This window comes from Calypte anna, chromosome 1 (assembly GCF_003957555.1).
Source record: "Calypte anna isolate BGI_N300 chromosome 1, bCalAnn1_v1.p, whole genome shotgun sequence".
Taxonomy (NCBI): domain Eukaryota; kingdom Metazoa; phylum Chordata; class Aves; order Apodiformes; family Trochilidae; genus Calypte; species Calypte anna.
The window spans coordinates 82009916-82024507 of record NC_044244.1 but is presented as its reverse complement, the minus strand read 5'-3'; the positions used below and the strand labels follow the sequence as shown (position 1 = coordinate 82024507).

The following is a 14592-nucleotide window of genomic DNA, read 5'->3' as shown; positions in this document are numbered from 1 at the left end:
CAGGTGAGTTTGGTTTCTTCTTCGCTTATTTCTGCTTCAAAGAATGTGTTTCAGTTTTTTTCTTCCAAGAAGAACTCGCAAATAGAGGCATTCTCTTTCTATCAGTACTAGAGCAGATCAGCTGAACTCAGCAGTCTGTGGTATAATTGTTCTGCCTGTTTCGTAAAGATGGACCTACCTGTTGTTTTTACTCTGCACTTGGATCCTAACACTTTATATGCAGTTGCAAGCTTTAGAAATCAGGCACAAACTTCTCTGCCTCCATCTCACACCAGTACATACTCCTTGAAAATCACTGCCGCCCTCTCCCCGTCCCAAACCAGACAAAAAATTAGTAACTTTTAAAAAAGCTTAATGAAACCACAAAGAAAATCATATGTCCACATTTTGCATTTTCTCACTTTGCTGTCTTTGTGCAGTTTAATAGCCTTACTGAAATAAAAACTGCAACAGTGATCATTTTCCAACAGGGACCAATTCTTTTCTCTTGAATGTGCTTTGTACTGCTTGACTACTCTTGACTTGTGGATGTTGCTGCATGTTTCCCTAATAGAGTTGTGACACTTCCTTATCTGCACAGAAGATTTGCAAAGATAGTATGAAGCATTGTCATGAATAATGAAGTGATATCTGATTAGCTGAGTGCAAAAGCAGTGGCAGGTATATTTATAAGTAGTCTATAAGCCTCGTGGTTTTTTTCATGTGGTATTGATTCAATGAGGTCTTCAAATAGGATCTGATTCTTTCCAGAGCTTATTTCCCAGAGATAGAGGCAAGCTCTCAGAGATACTCAACACGTGGAAATTCCCTTCATAACACTTCTGCATAACTATTCTAGAAAGCTCAGCATGTGATGTGCTAAGAGATTTAGCGAGACATTTTCTCACTGAAAGCATCCACCCTCTCCTAACCCCCCTTCTAGATTTCCACAATACTTCCCTCCTCCTAGATACTTCACCAGAAAGGTGTAAACCCTTTTCTGGAACCAAATTTTCTGCAGAAGCAACAGCTACTGGCTTGGCTTAGGGGCATGTTCTTCCATTCAGGGTACCCATCTTGTCCAGCCCTTGACACAGCTCTGAACAAATGCAGCCACTGCATGCTGAGCAGTTGTGAACCAGAGAGGGAACCTGAAGCTTTTGTAACCATGTGCTCATGACTCCTAATCATGGCTGTGCATTTGGCCAGTTCTCCTTGAGAGCCTCTGTTTCTCTTGATGGTCCTGCCTTTCTCAAAAGCACTTGTGAAATTTGTCCTATCAGTTTTTGTACCATTTTTTAAATCTTTGTCATGGGATATGCTGAGGTATTTCCAGCAGTAGCAACGGAAAAGACTTCATGTCTTGGTTCACAGTTCTGTAATGCTTGTGATACATCTGTTATGGTAGATTTCCAGTTTCATGGGAAAATAATTAGAAGAAATGCCCAGCAGAACAATCTGTATAGAAACTACGTGGGATTGGTTATTTAGTTTGTTACACAAACACACACACACACACACCGTTACACATTTCTGCAATTGAAGTATTTCTGGTAGCAATCCTTATTTGGTGGGGTTTTTTTCAATTTTTTTTTTTACATTCTCTATTTTCCGATAGTGTAAGTGTGGTTTTATTTCAGCTTGTACCTCTGTTTTTATATAAGCACATTTAAGACATCAAGATGAATAAGCTATGCATCAGCAAATAATTAATGATGATAAAAAGGTTCATTTAGCTGTGGAAAAATGCGTAGCTGTTTCTAAATGATTGTGCTTCAAAAACCTTCAGTGAGGAATAGAGATTTGTAGACAGAATTAAAAAAGAAACTGAACCAAATCAAAATCCCCCACCAAACTAGCTGAAACTGCTCTGCTATACCATAACCTAGGTGAAGGCAGGCTCTGAGGTAACCAGATGGATGGGAAGAAACAGAAGTTTCACCACTGAACAAAGAAGAGAGGGTAGAACTGAATCAGGTGAAATTATGGGCACTGAGACAATGCATTAGGGTAGGTTGAAGTAGTTGCATATTGAGAGCAGTGGTCTCCAAAGTGGGGTGTGGGAAGAAAATATATTTTGTACACTTGATTAGATAATAATTTTAAAATAGTGTTTATATTCTCCATCTCATCCTTTCATAATTTATATTTTTCTGATGTTAATACATTATATTAACTAATACTATATATGTTAATGATATATTAGTACAGGATATAGTTTTCTATAAACATATACATAGAATAGGGGTGTATGTTCAAGAAGTTTTTATTCATGGGGTGCATTGTGATGATGATCTTAGAGGACAAGTGGGTGTTGGTAAAGCAAATGTGCTCTCCATTGTATATGGAAGAATCACATCTAGGTCATCTCCCTGTGAAAATTATAGTTAGGGTAGGATTTTCCTAGCCTGACGTGTTCTGTGCCACAGATAGAAAAGTACACAAGAGAAGTAAAACCAGGGAGACTTTTTAAAGAGGCCTGAGGAGAATCCATGGGATTTTCTGCTCATTCTGGCCATGTCAAATGCCCACAGATAGTGCCTAAAACCCAAAAACTAAATCTGCCTTTCTTATTACAAGGAAAGCATTTGCTGGGAGAGGGTATATCTTGTACTACAGTAGCTAGTAGTATTGGAAGAAGCAGGCAGACTTCTGAACACCTCTTTCTGGTCTGAAGCAATAACTCCTGAAAAGAATGTGAAGTTTTTCCATGTCTAATCATGTTTCTCATCTTGTATCAACTTCATTTAATACAGACCATGCCGCCTCCAATAAATGTTTACTTATTTCCTTAGACTGTGAGAGCTGAAATGACACAAAATTTTTGCAGCATACAAAGGGGTTTTTTGTATGGTTGGTTTGTTTCCAGCACTCTGAAGTTAAACTCCCCATCACTGCCTAAGAGCTTCTGTTTGAGGTACTAACAAATGCAAGGAACAGCTTTTAAGCTACAGCTATCAGCATTATTCCCTTTGTGCTCTCATGTGTCAAATAAATTGCCACAGTTTCTGTACAGTAAAGCAAATTTTTACTTTAAAAACCTTCCCAAATGATCCTGTTCTGTAGCCAACGGTTCTGCCAAGGCACACTGAGGAGGTGTGGAAAGAAGAGAGAACCAAAAAACCATAGGTGTTGGCAATGACTGACTCTGTGTGCTCATTTGTAACATATTTATTGGGTTACTTTTATAATACAGAGAAGTATTTTTTCAGAAAAAAAAATCCTGGTGAAATCTGTACACAGTGTTTAAAAGTAAATAAATAAAAATTATGAAGAAAAAAAAATGTGAAGAAACAGAGGCCACTGTAGTCTAATTCGATCATGAAAGTAGAAATGGCTGCAAAATTTTCAATAATTGATTCTCATTTTTATGAGTTTAGATCTTTTAGGAGGAAAAACTTCCCAGTGTTAGATGATTTTCTATGATTTCCAGTAAATGGTCTCAATTCTCCTTATCTCATGACAGACATGGAGTATAGAGGGGACTTGTTTGTACTGTGGTTTTGGTTTTGTTTTTTTTCTTTTAGTGTTTTCTACCTTCAACCTCTAATAGCTTTGCCAGATACATTGAGAAAAACAGTTACTGATGTTTTTTGTTCACTGTCACCATTATATGAATTTTATGGTCTTGCAACTCCTTGGCTCTCCAGTAAATTAAATTAGCTGACCTTCTGTGATATTTTTGATTGGGAGAGTCTTACTAGTTGCTCAGTCATATTCTTGTCCCTTTCCAGGTTCTCTTTATCAATGTGTCAAAATCAGACATGCTCTTTCAGCAGCCCAAAGCAACTCTAGATGTGTTATAGCTCCTTGTTTCTTTGTGATTTCACTGTTTATACATCTGAGATTGTAGGAAAGTTGTCTTTTTAGCCACAGCATCACCTTGGCAGTCAGTAATCCATCATGACCCTTTTGTCCCTTTAATTTTGTGCTTCCCAGGATAAAGTTTTAATGGCAGGTAAGTATAGCTTCCATTGGTTGCTCCTAAATTAATGAGCTCATCAATGACCTTATTGAAATGAATGTTTGTTTGCCCCTGGCTGCCAAATGATCAGGTCACCCTGTACCAGTGGCCTCTCCATGTCGTTGTTTACCCTTCCCTCAGACCTCGTGTCATCTGTGGAGTTTATCAGCGATATTCTCTTTTCTTCTAGGCCATTGATAAAGATGTTAAATATTTTAGAGTCTAGCACAAATCCTAGTCCAACTCCAAAATATGTCCTTGCAGGCAGTTACATTATGAGCTGCTGGTGAAATATTTCCATGATCTTGAAAGGCAGGACATGAAGGCAGAGATTTCTTAATAAAACATGTTTTTATATTAATTCTTTTTAGTTCAAAAATATTTTTGCACCAAATCAGAGAAATTTCTGGCCACTGCTTTCCCCTTTGCCATTCTAGCTTCTTATCTAGCTGCAAAAATGCTTGCTGACTGCTCTGGGAAAGGAGTTGGACAGGATTGTCCTCCAGAATTTCTCAGAGATGTGAAAACCTCAGCTGTGATTCTGCCTTTTCATACTGTTTATTTGCTAGTTGGGTGGTTGATAAAATCAAAACTGGGTGTGGTGGTCTCTCGGTCAGGGTTTGTTAACCACTTCTCAAAGTCCTCTTTTAGTACGTATGGGTATGTGTATCAGGGATGGGAAGAAGAGGCAAATTTGGGGCGTGGAGCCAGTGTTGCTGATTTCTGTGATTTTTTACTTATTGGTTTTTTCCTTACTTGGTGTTTTCCCCAGACATGCAGCCAGGATATCACGTTGTAATAATTTACATATAAAGTTATATTTGTTCATTTAACCTATATAACTTTGTTTATAAAATAGAAGTATTAACCGCAAAGTTATGTGCCAAAAACATTGTGTGACTGTGACAAATTGTAATAACTTACATATAACGTTTGCTCATTTAACCTAAGAAGAAAACTTTTAGTGTATTTACTTATAAAGGCAAGATAGAAGTAGTGAAAGAAGATAAGGATGTTAACTGCAGAATGTACTTTAGAGAGAAAAAGCGTATTCTGACAAAATGCTGTGTAATCATGTTTAAACGTTAAAGGATAACCTTTGTAGAAAGGGGTTAACCAAAACACAAGATGCGTCTGCATAAGAAGAATTAGTGTAGAAAGGGGTTAACCAAACACAGGATGCGTCTGCATAAGAAGAATTAGGATTGTCAGCTGTGTCTGCTCAAGAAGAATTAGTATGGTCGACAGACTTCGAGCTTTCCCAGCAACATCGGGCTCACACGGCCGTAAAGGACTATAAATACCAAAGAAACTTTAAGGAAGTTGTGCTGTCTTGTCGGAGCAGAGACTCCCGAGCACCCAGTGCTGTTTTTTGCTTGTTGTCGCTTGCTAATAAATTCTAATTGGTTTTTAATTGGCGTGTCCTGGTCAATTTTTAGGACCTAATTTATAACAACGTCACCTGTTTTACAAACAATCAAGCAAAAAAAGAAAGCAATTTGAGCCTTGTGGCTGCAGAGGGGAACCAAAGAATTGAAATTACGGAGAGTTTGCAAAGTGAGGGACGGCTTTTTTGCGCTTATGTACAAACTGCTGGCTGTTACAGCAGGTACAGGACGTCGTGACCGTGACTCCCCATTCCCCATGTGCCTCACGGGTGTGCGTGCAGTTTCGACACTGCTCAGCGCCAGGCCTCACGCTGGAAGAAGGCAGAACAAGGCGTGGTGCTGAGGCCTGCAGGAGCCAAGCTGGGCCTGTGACAGCGGCAGAGCCCTGCTTTGAGGCGGAGAGGCGCCAGGCACCCTGCGGACACACGGTGGGGGGCAGATGGAAGGAGGCGAGGCCGGCGGCGCAGCGGCGGGCGCCGGGGAAGCCAGTGGGCGTCGAAGGGTGTGAAGGTTGGCGGCCTCGGATGCGGGGACTACAACTCCCAGCCGGCATCGCGGCGTGGGGGGGCGGGGCGCCGTGAAGAACTACAGTTCCCATGATGCCGTTCGGCCGTAGCGGCATGACCACCCGGGGAAAGGTTTGAGAACTACATCCCCCAGAGTGCCCCGCACGGAAAAGGGGGGGGGCAGAAGGGGAGTGGGGGGAAGAGGGGCGGGGCTCTTCCCTGTCCCTGTGCGCGGCGGGGCGGAAGCGGCGCGGCGGGGCCGGGGGTGCGAGGCGGCGATGGGCGGTGAGTGCGGGGCCGCGCCGGGCCTGGGCGGTTAAAACCGTTGGAGGGGCGGTTGCTGGGTGCGGGGGTTTGAGGGTCTCTCCTTGGGTTCGCTGTCAGTCGGCGGCTCCTCCGGGTGGCTGCTTTCCCCCTGGCTGGGTTGTCACCCATGAGGCCGGGGGCGCTCGGTGGAGATGGTGCGGTGGGCCTGGCTCTGGCGGCGGCGGGGGGGGGTTGAAGGGAGTCGGCAAGGATCGGGCGGAGTTGGTGCCGAAACACCGGCCCCGTCGACTGCATGTGGAGGGGCTCCGGGTTTGTACGGAGCCGAGGCGTTCATACGGTCACTTACTCCCGGTAGGTGCCTTGTCTCCTGGATTGATCCTGTGGCACACGGTGGTGCTGGTCTGAGGGCTCCTGCCGTCGTTTCCCAATCCCCCCCTTCCCCCTTTTAAGTATTTTTTTCTGAATGCGTAGCGCTCAGAGATTTCTTGTAAATAAATTAAAAATGAAGCAATGGTCTCCAAGTGTTGGGTTCGCTTTCTGCTTCTAGGTTACTTTTTGCGAACTGGTGGTGTTGAAGAAACTGAATGAATGGAACAGTTAAGGGATATAGAAAGTTTGCATTTCATGCTTTACGCTTACCCCAGGAAACAAGCAACACTGTCTCTGAAGTAACCAGGAATCATTGGAGCTGTGTATACTGAGGAGCTCTGAGGACTTCCGAAGGTAAAAACTGTTTGGTAGCATTCTTTCCTAATCCTCCGTTTCCCTTATTAAAAGGAAGAACTTGTCCTGTAGTGTTGCCAGACATCTCCCCACATTTAGACCTTTAAGGCCTTCTGCCAATTCTCTTTTCCAAACAGTGGTCAGATTGCAAGCATGTTTTCTGAGAAAATGCCAGCAAAGGCAGCCTTACTCCTTTGTGATATCAGGTAAAAGAAGTTTCCTAAATGTGGTGGACTACTGTTGGTTGAAGGGAGTGATTGCTGTAACAACATAAAAATATGCATATTTTTGTATTCCCTTCTGCCATGGTACAGTAACTCTTAAAAATGTTTATCCGTTCTGCAGTCTGACTTGATAATTTTGCCAGAATACTTGCTTTTGTGCTATTCTGTGGTTTTTCTTGTTCAGCTCCACTGACTTGCACTTTATTTTTCCCCCTTCTATGAAGTGCATACACCTGGTCATTCCTTTCAGTGCTACTGTTAGTTTGGCCTTTGCCTTCTGTTTCCTGAGCTGATGCTTTGAAATTTTTATAGTCTCACTTCTTAAAAAAATCTGCTTGAGTGCCTGTTTACTACTGCTGTGTGTTATATTCATTGCTTAGTTTCAGCCATAATGTGTTTGAAATAGCTTCCACCATTAGACTAAAATGTTCTGGCAGTTCCGTATGAACAAGCCTTTTGTAAAACCAGTGAAGGTTCTGACATCTTATAAAGGCAAAGTATTTCTGTTTGTTAGCAATTTTTATAATTAATGTCATCTTTGGTAGCTGTAATGTTGTTTTTTGTAAGTAAGCTTATTTTTATACTCTTAGGTACCCTATACATCTTGTTCTGCATGGAACAGAGTATGGCATAAGCTTGTAAGCATGCAATGTCTTTCTTCATGGTTTTGTCTGATAGCTATTTCTTACAGAGTATGCTTATTAGTGTATCCCTTTGAGCTTTGCCAGGGGCTGGAAGGATGATTCCTTTCTTTAACACAAAGGGCAGCTTGTTTAAGTGGGGGGTGTCTGCTTTAAATGAAAATGCATTGGGTATACATGGTGAATGGGCAGGGTGGTCAAGCATACTACACCATGTCACAAAGAAATTCTAGTTCAAAATTTGCCTATAGTGTTGTTGAGCTCTTCATCTCTTTGGTAAGTAGTTGAAATGTTAAGCAAAAGCACTTAGGAGACCTTTATTATGTGGAATTGGGGGTGTAGCCTTGCCCTGGAATTGTACATACTGAAAATCCATGTGTGTTTTTTCCAGGACAAATGCCACACAAAGCCACCCATTAGATTTTGGGGTCTGTAGCCACCTCAGCTGCTTTCTACCCTTCTCTGGAGCTGTGCCTTGCAAAGATTGAACATCAGTTGGTAGCCGTGTCCCTTCTGTCAAGTGGGTGATGAACACTGGACAGTGCTCTAATGTACTGTTTGATGTTTAACCCTTCATTTTGCTTGTGAACTTCTCTCGGTTTCCAGCTGACATTGATTCTGCCAAGCACACAGAAGGCTGGGCAGAAGTTTGTGGTTGATGCTCTGGTGGGGATACTTCCAGCACTGGGCTTCTGCACTTGGCAGAAGGGATGCTGTATCAGAAAGTAAGATTTTTGGAGCCAGTTGTTTTCTTTCTTTCGCTGTGTTGGATACAAAGCTGATTGGACTTTGTTATCATAACCAGTTATATTAAAAAGAAGTAGTGGCAAACTAGTGTCCCAATAATGTCTTGCTCTTTTTTTTTTGCCAGACACTACTCTGATGGTGGAGCTTGTAGGTTCTTCCTCCTTATAGAGAGCCCTTTCTAAAGAGAATAGTTGTTGCAGAGAGTTACTCTTGCAGTGAATGTGACTGCAGTATAGTGGAAAATCCAGACCAGCCTGCTCACCAGCTTGTTCTGCTGCTTGCCCTGAGAGTGAGTTCCCAGAGGATCTGCTCAGCTCTGAGCTCAGCTGGGCAGGAGCCGGGCAGCACAGCTTTGGCTCTGATGCTGCCTGCCCTGCTCACTTTTGTGAGAAGCTTGGTGAGGGGAGGGGGTGAATAATGTTATCAGTCCTATACAGCAACTTCCTCACTCCCTGTGCTGCTCATCCAGTGTCCTGTGCACCTTGAGCTAAGTGCTAGGGTATTGAAGAAGAATGGAAGTATATAACTGGGAATTAAACACTGTGCAGAGTATTTGCTTTCAAGTCTAGACTTGATTCTGTGTCTGCTGGGTAAATAAGCCCAGATACTATGTTTTCTCCCTCTCAGTATTTGTCCTAGCTTTTAAAATTTCACAACTTGTAGATTATTATTGAAGTACGGTTGTGGTATGCAAACTTTGCAGTATTTTAAGTGGGTACAGCTTGTCAGCTAACAAAAAAATATGGTTCTATTCTTGCTCGTTGCTAAGGATGCAGTTAAATGAAGCATATTCCCTGTAATAGCCTGTCCTGAATATGGAAATTAAGCATAAGGGATGATATGGATACACATTATCTCTCCTCCCCAACCCTGTTATCCAGTTTCAACCAAATAAAGGAGCAGATGAGAGGAGGAAAAGATAAAAAGGGTATTGTTAGCAGCAGCTATCGGTGCCTTTGAAACTCCCTGTTTTAATTTTCACCCTGTTTTATACTTCTGGCAGGCCTGACTTGAGCTCTCCTGTTTTTCCTTGTGAATGTTGTGTTCTAAAGCATTTGCTGTTTCCAGTTGTGGTTCATTCAGCTGAGAAGAAATTAGACCAAAATATTTTGATCAAAGTATGTGGGAGAAGGGAGGTAGAACACACAACAGACAAGAGCTGATTAGATAGTAGCTCATATAACTAGACTAGCTCTAGCTGCTGAGTTAACTCCAATTGATTTTTATTTTATTTATTTTATGTTTTATTTATGTTTTATTTATTTTATGGTATTTTTTTGTTTTGTTTTTTTTTGGCAAGTGCATCAAGCTTGATTCATCATAATCCATAAATTTAATCAAGCACAGCAAATGCATCTGAACAGGCATCTGAGAGTCCTCTGATGCATTGCACTATCTGCAAAACATTCCCCATATTAGTAGTTACTGATAAAAGCATTGTCATGAGCGTAAGCATGTGTGGTATTTGTGTTTTCCCATGACTCTGAATTTATGCCATTTGTGAGTGTGACCTGACAAAGGGCATAAGTGATCCCTAATACAGGGAGCCAGAGCAAGGTCCTCATGCCAGCACATGAAGACCTTTCAGTTTTGAAAGCTCTTGTCATCTTGTTCCCACAGAGCAGGGCACCCACCCTTCATTCTTTTAGTTCTTCAGAAGTACCACGGTATAAGTTGTGGAATTATTGCAGCATTTATTGTAATTTACAAATTTGTTTTTCAGTCTTTCCTTTGTCTTCTGTCTCTAGTGTTCTCTTCTTCCCTGAAGGCATTCTGACACCTTGGCATGGCTGCCCTTTGTGAACAGTCTGGAAGAGGTTTTTTGGCATGTTTGTGGTTCTTTGGTGTAAATACAAGCTGTGAAAGCTGTATGAGATGACAGGCTAAAAATAAAATCAACCCTTGGTAATCTCTTAAGGAAAGATAAGTCTTCTGGCTAGGCGCTGTGGATGGATTCTCTGTGGTTCCCTGTGATCAGGATCATTAGTGGCAGTGAGCTGTGCCATCTGCTTTGGGGACAGGGCTGCTACTGCTCTGTCAGTTGCTGTGTCAGAGAGAGAGCAGCCAGTGCAGTGTGGTTGGGAGGAGAAGGGCAGTAAACTGTGAACTATCAAATCCAGTGGCTCCTGACTCTAGTACTGTAGGCTTGTTTCTTGGATTCCAACATGATGGAGAAGGAAGACGTGAATATCCTGGAGGGACGTTGTTTATGAGTAATGATATCACGAGTTTGACAGTGGTAGGATACCTTTGTGTTTGCTGTCAGAGGAGTTGCTCACTTGTCCCTCTCTTTCCTTACAGCGCAAGCGTGCAATGATGGATAACCGTTTTGCTACAGCGCTAGTCATAGCCTGTGTTCTCAGCCTCATCTCCACCATCTATATGGCAGCTTCCATTGGCACTGACTTTTGGTACGAATACCACACCCTGTCCCCAGCTGAGAATGTCAGTGAAGCTGGTAGGAGCATCTGGGAGGAGTTTGTCAGCGAAGAGGCAGATGAGAAGACGTACACAGATGCGCTTTTCCGCTGCAATGGCACAGTTGGGCTGTGGCGAAGGTGTATCACTGTACCCAAAAACTCTCACTGGTACAGCCCACCAGGTATCTCCAGAGCATTTAACACTTCTCTAGCTTGCTTAGGGTGGTGTGTGTTCTAACTTCAGAATTCCTCAGAACATATTCATGCCAGCTTGTTCTTCAGAAGGTTTATTTCGAGCTTGTGGTTGATGTCTGCCTTGTTTGTTTTTTAAAGCCTAAGCTTTGACAGAAGTGAAAAGAAGTGAAAGCTCACATGCTCTGTGGCTGCCAGACTCTAGATTTGACACTTGATACTTGATCTAAATTTAACTTGGTATAATTTCATTTTCTTTTGCATCTGCTGTCCTACTAGGGATACAGTTATTGTTGCTCTGCCAGTCACTGTTTTAGGAGTGGTCCTGGGATCCAGCAATGCAATAAAGTTGCTACGTTATGAAGGGGGTGCTTGTTCCTTTTAGTAGTCGTTCATTTTGCTCACGTCACAAATGTCCCACTGTGGCATCAGCGTATTTTGCACTCCTTGTACTGTAGTGCTGGGTATAGAATGAAATATTTGTATTCTTTTCTTTTCCAAAATGACTGAGGGATACAAAAATGTGGTGAGAAATTATTTTAATAGCTTTAGAGTAGATTTTGAAGGCATTGTGTGTGAAGCCCTTCATTTTGAGTCCTCTTGAAAAAAATTTACTTTCAAACACTTTCTGGAGAAAAACATTACTTGAAATACTACTTTTCTTTGTTTTTTAAAATTAAAACACTTGTTCTGAAAGACATTTAAAGCACCCTGCTAAATAGCATTTTCAAAGCGAAAAATGGGGGGTAAAAGGGAAGAAAGTTAATATTAAATGCAAATATTTTCTGTTTTTTGAATAGTCCTTTTTATCCTGTTCTTGAATTGAGTGCTGTGGAAAGATACCACTTTCTGCACATGGAGACAAACACAGCTCAGTTACAGGACTCTGAGCATGAGGGTATGTGGCACCATGGTTGAGCATCATATGCCACATTTCTTTCCCAGTCTGTCAAACATAGCAGAGTTCTTTATGGGTAACCCAAGTAAACTTGGAAGATTCTGCATGTTAGAATGCTGCCCATCATTGTAGTAATTACTTCATGCTAACTACATTTTGAAGGCATCCTACAAATCTAATTTCAGATAATATTTTTCTCTAAAATGTTTTTTCTTTTTTTTTCCCTCTCTGCAGCTTCCCATCTTAAATGGTTGGGAAAGGAGGAATTGGAGGGGCAAAGGCAAGTGGGAGGGAGACACCTAATGGTATTTTTTTCTTTCCCTATTTCTTTTTTCTTTCCCATTCCCAGAAATGGATATGACTACAAACTGTATCAGTTTTTCCCTCTCTGATCAGTTTATGGAGAAGTATGTAGAGCCTGGAAATCACAATAGTGGCACGGATCTGAATCGAACTTGTAAGTGTCTTTCACTCCTAGCAGGTGAATAAGTAGTATGACAAAAGACGCTTCTCAAATACAGTCACTAGAGAGTGAAGCATCTGTGTCTTGTTCTGTTTTGTTTTTTTTCTTTTCCCTTCACTCTTCCCAGTAGCACAGCCTGTAGGTAAAAGTTAAAAAGGAAAATTCAAAGTGCTTTCCTTGCCCATGAATGCAGTGAAAGAATTTGGGAGTTAATGAAGTAGTGGGAGTAGAAAGGCATATAAGATGATGGGAGAAGATCAGTTTCTAGCACATCTTCCACAAACTTGTTTTGTGGTTTTTTTTCATGTGCAGATCTCTGGCGATTGCAGTTTCTCCTGCCCTTTGTCAGCCTGGGCCTTATGTGCTTTGGGGCTCTGATTGGGCTTTGCGCTTGTGCCTGCCGCAGCCTTTACCCTGCCATTGCCACTGGAGTCCTACATTTCCTAGCAGGTAGGTCTCCTGCCACCCAACACCCTACCCAACACCCTCCTCCAGAACACTTCAAGGGTGAGCTCATTGTGTTTTGCTGCTTCCTTCCCCAGGGCTTTGTACACTGGGTCTGGTTGGCTGCTATGTAGCTGGGATTGAGCTGCTCCATAAGAAGCTGCCCCTGCCTGATGATGTGAGGGGTGAATTTGGCTGGTCCTTCTGCCTGGCCTGTGTCTCAGCACCTCTGCAGTTTATGGCAGCTGCTCTTTTCATCTGGGCAGCTCGTACCAACAGGAAGGAATTCACTCTCCTGAAAGCATACCGTGTAGCATAAGTGCTGCTAACAGAGTACTAGGTTTCCATGTTACAGCCTCTCCTCCCCCAACCCTTACTACTTTTTTTTTTTTCCTTTTGGTCGGAATTTTACCTTGTAATGCGTGGTTCTTGCCAGTTGAGACAATTTAGCCTGTGGACCCTGAAGACAAAGACCTCTGGGCTAAATGACCAAACTCTGCCAGAAGTCTGCAGAACTCGAACACGTTTTTAAATTGGTTTTATAAGTATTATTTTTTAAGCTTCATTTGATTGTTGACTGTCCCCTTGATTAAATGTATGTGTCCCTTCCTAATTTTACTACCCTTTCAGCCTGGAGGAAATACAAGTGGTATTGTGGGGTAGAAGAGATAGGAAAAGAAGCAGGTAGGAAAGAATGGAGACTGCAGTGCACAAATAATAAATAATGAGGAGCTGTCTGCTGGTCTGCTACCCCAGCAGGCCAGTGACTGTGGAGACCACCCAAGAGACATGAGGGAACTTGAAAACCTTGTTATGGAAATATTGTAGCTAAATCAGTCCTGTGGCTTCACTTTGGGTCTCCTCACAGCTTCCTACCTTCTGCCAAAACTGGTATAGGCAGAGCAGTTGGCTGTGGGAGTGTCTGCACAGCACAGCATCCTGAATGCTGACTCAGCACTTGCTCTTGCCCAGGAGTGGGTAAGTTGACCTATGTGGAGCTTTGTGCTGCTCTAGCTACACTGCTTCCAGGACCCAGGCTAGTTTGGTATCTGCACTGCATGTGATTGTGCACTGTAATTTTAACTTGTGGTGCTTTTTTTTGCTGTGAAATAAGGCTTCCCTCTTGCTGGTTGTGTCGAAAATGACCCCTCACAAGTTTTTAATTTAGTGTATGTGTTTATCTGTACATATATAAACTTAACTTTTTTAAAAACTCACCTATTTATCCTGTATAGCACTCAACAGGGTTTTTTAAAAGGTGCTGCTCTATACTCATCTTGTCCCAAGCCTATTGATTAAATGAAACAATTATAAAAAAAACCCTAGACATTTTCAGAATTAGATGAATCTGATGGGAGGATGAGGGAATGGTCTGAAGTGAATTTTACTTATAAAGAAAAGCCAGCATCTAGATTGTTTGCTGTTTACAGGAAAATGACACCAGAAACAAAGATGTTTGGTTAGATATTTTTTATTAATTTATAAGACTACTCCTAACTAAACTTTCTCCAGCTCATCACTGGGAGACATACGACCCCATAATTTCTAATTATTTCACAACTTCATGTATTTCTTGTAAATCACTGCAACTCAAGCCAGACTGGGTAACATGTCTTGTCTTAATGTTGTTTTCTAGATTAAATTGTTTCATTCTGAGGCCTTAACTTCCCTCTTTTCCTTACTCATTTCTTCTAAAAGTTTTTATATTAAGCATTAAATCCTAACAAAATGAGGAA

General features: G+C 41.8%; 1 protein-coding gene across 1 annotated transcript; it reads left to right on the top strand.

Annotated features, from left to right (window-relative positions):
* The first annotated feature begins 6055 nt into the window (after window positions 1-6055).
* Window positions 6056-14592, top strand: CLDND1 (claudin domain containing 1). The gene is made up of 6 exons (XM_030468291.1): window positions 6056-6122; window positions 6652-6827; window positions 10741-11041; window positions 12299-12406; window positions 12725-12862; window positions 12955-14592. The coding sequence occupies exons 3-6, from the start codon at window positions 10753-10755 to the stop codon at window positions 13173-13175; spliced, it is 756 nt and encodes a 251-aa protein (XP_030324151.1). The 5' UTR covers window positions 6056-6122; window positions 6652-6827; window positions 10741-10752; the 3' UTR covers window positions 13176-14592.

Excerpts from the sequence above, each read along its gene's own strand:
- CLDND1 (XM_030468291.1), top strand. The coding sequence starts at position 10,753 with ATGATGGATAACCGTTTTGCTACAGCGCTAGTCATAGCCTGTGTTCTC. Across the intron at positions 11,042-12,298 it reads TCACTGGTACAGCCCACCAG|AAATGGATATGACTACAAAC; the intron begins GTATCTCCAGAG and ends TCCCATTCCCAG. Across the intron at positions 12,863-12,954 it reads AGTCCTACATTTCCTAGCAG|GGCTTTGTACACTGGGTCTG; the intron begins GTAGGTCTCCTG and ends TTCCTTCCCCAG.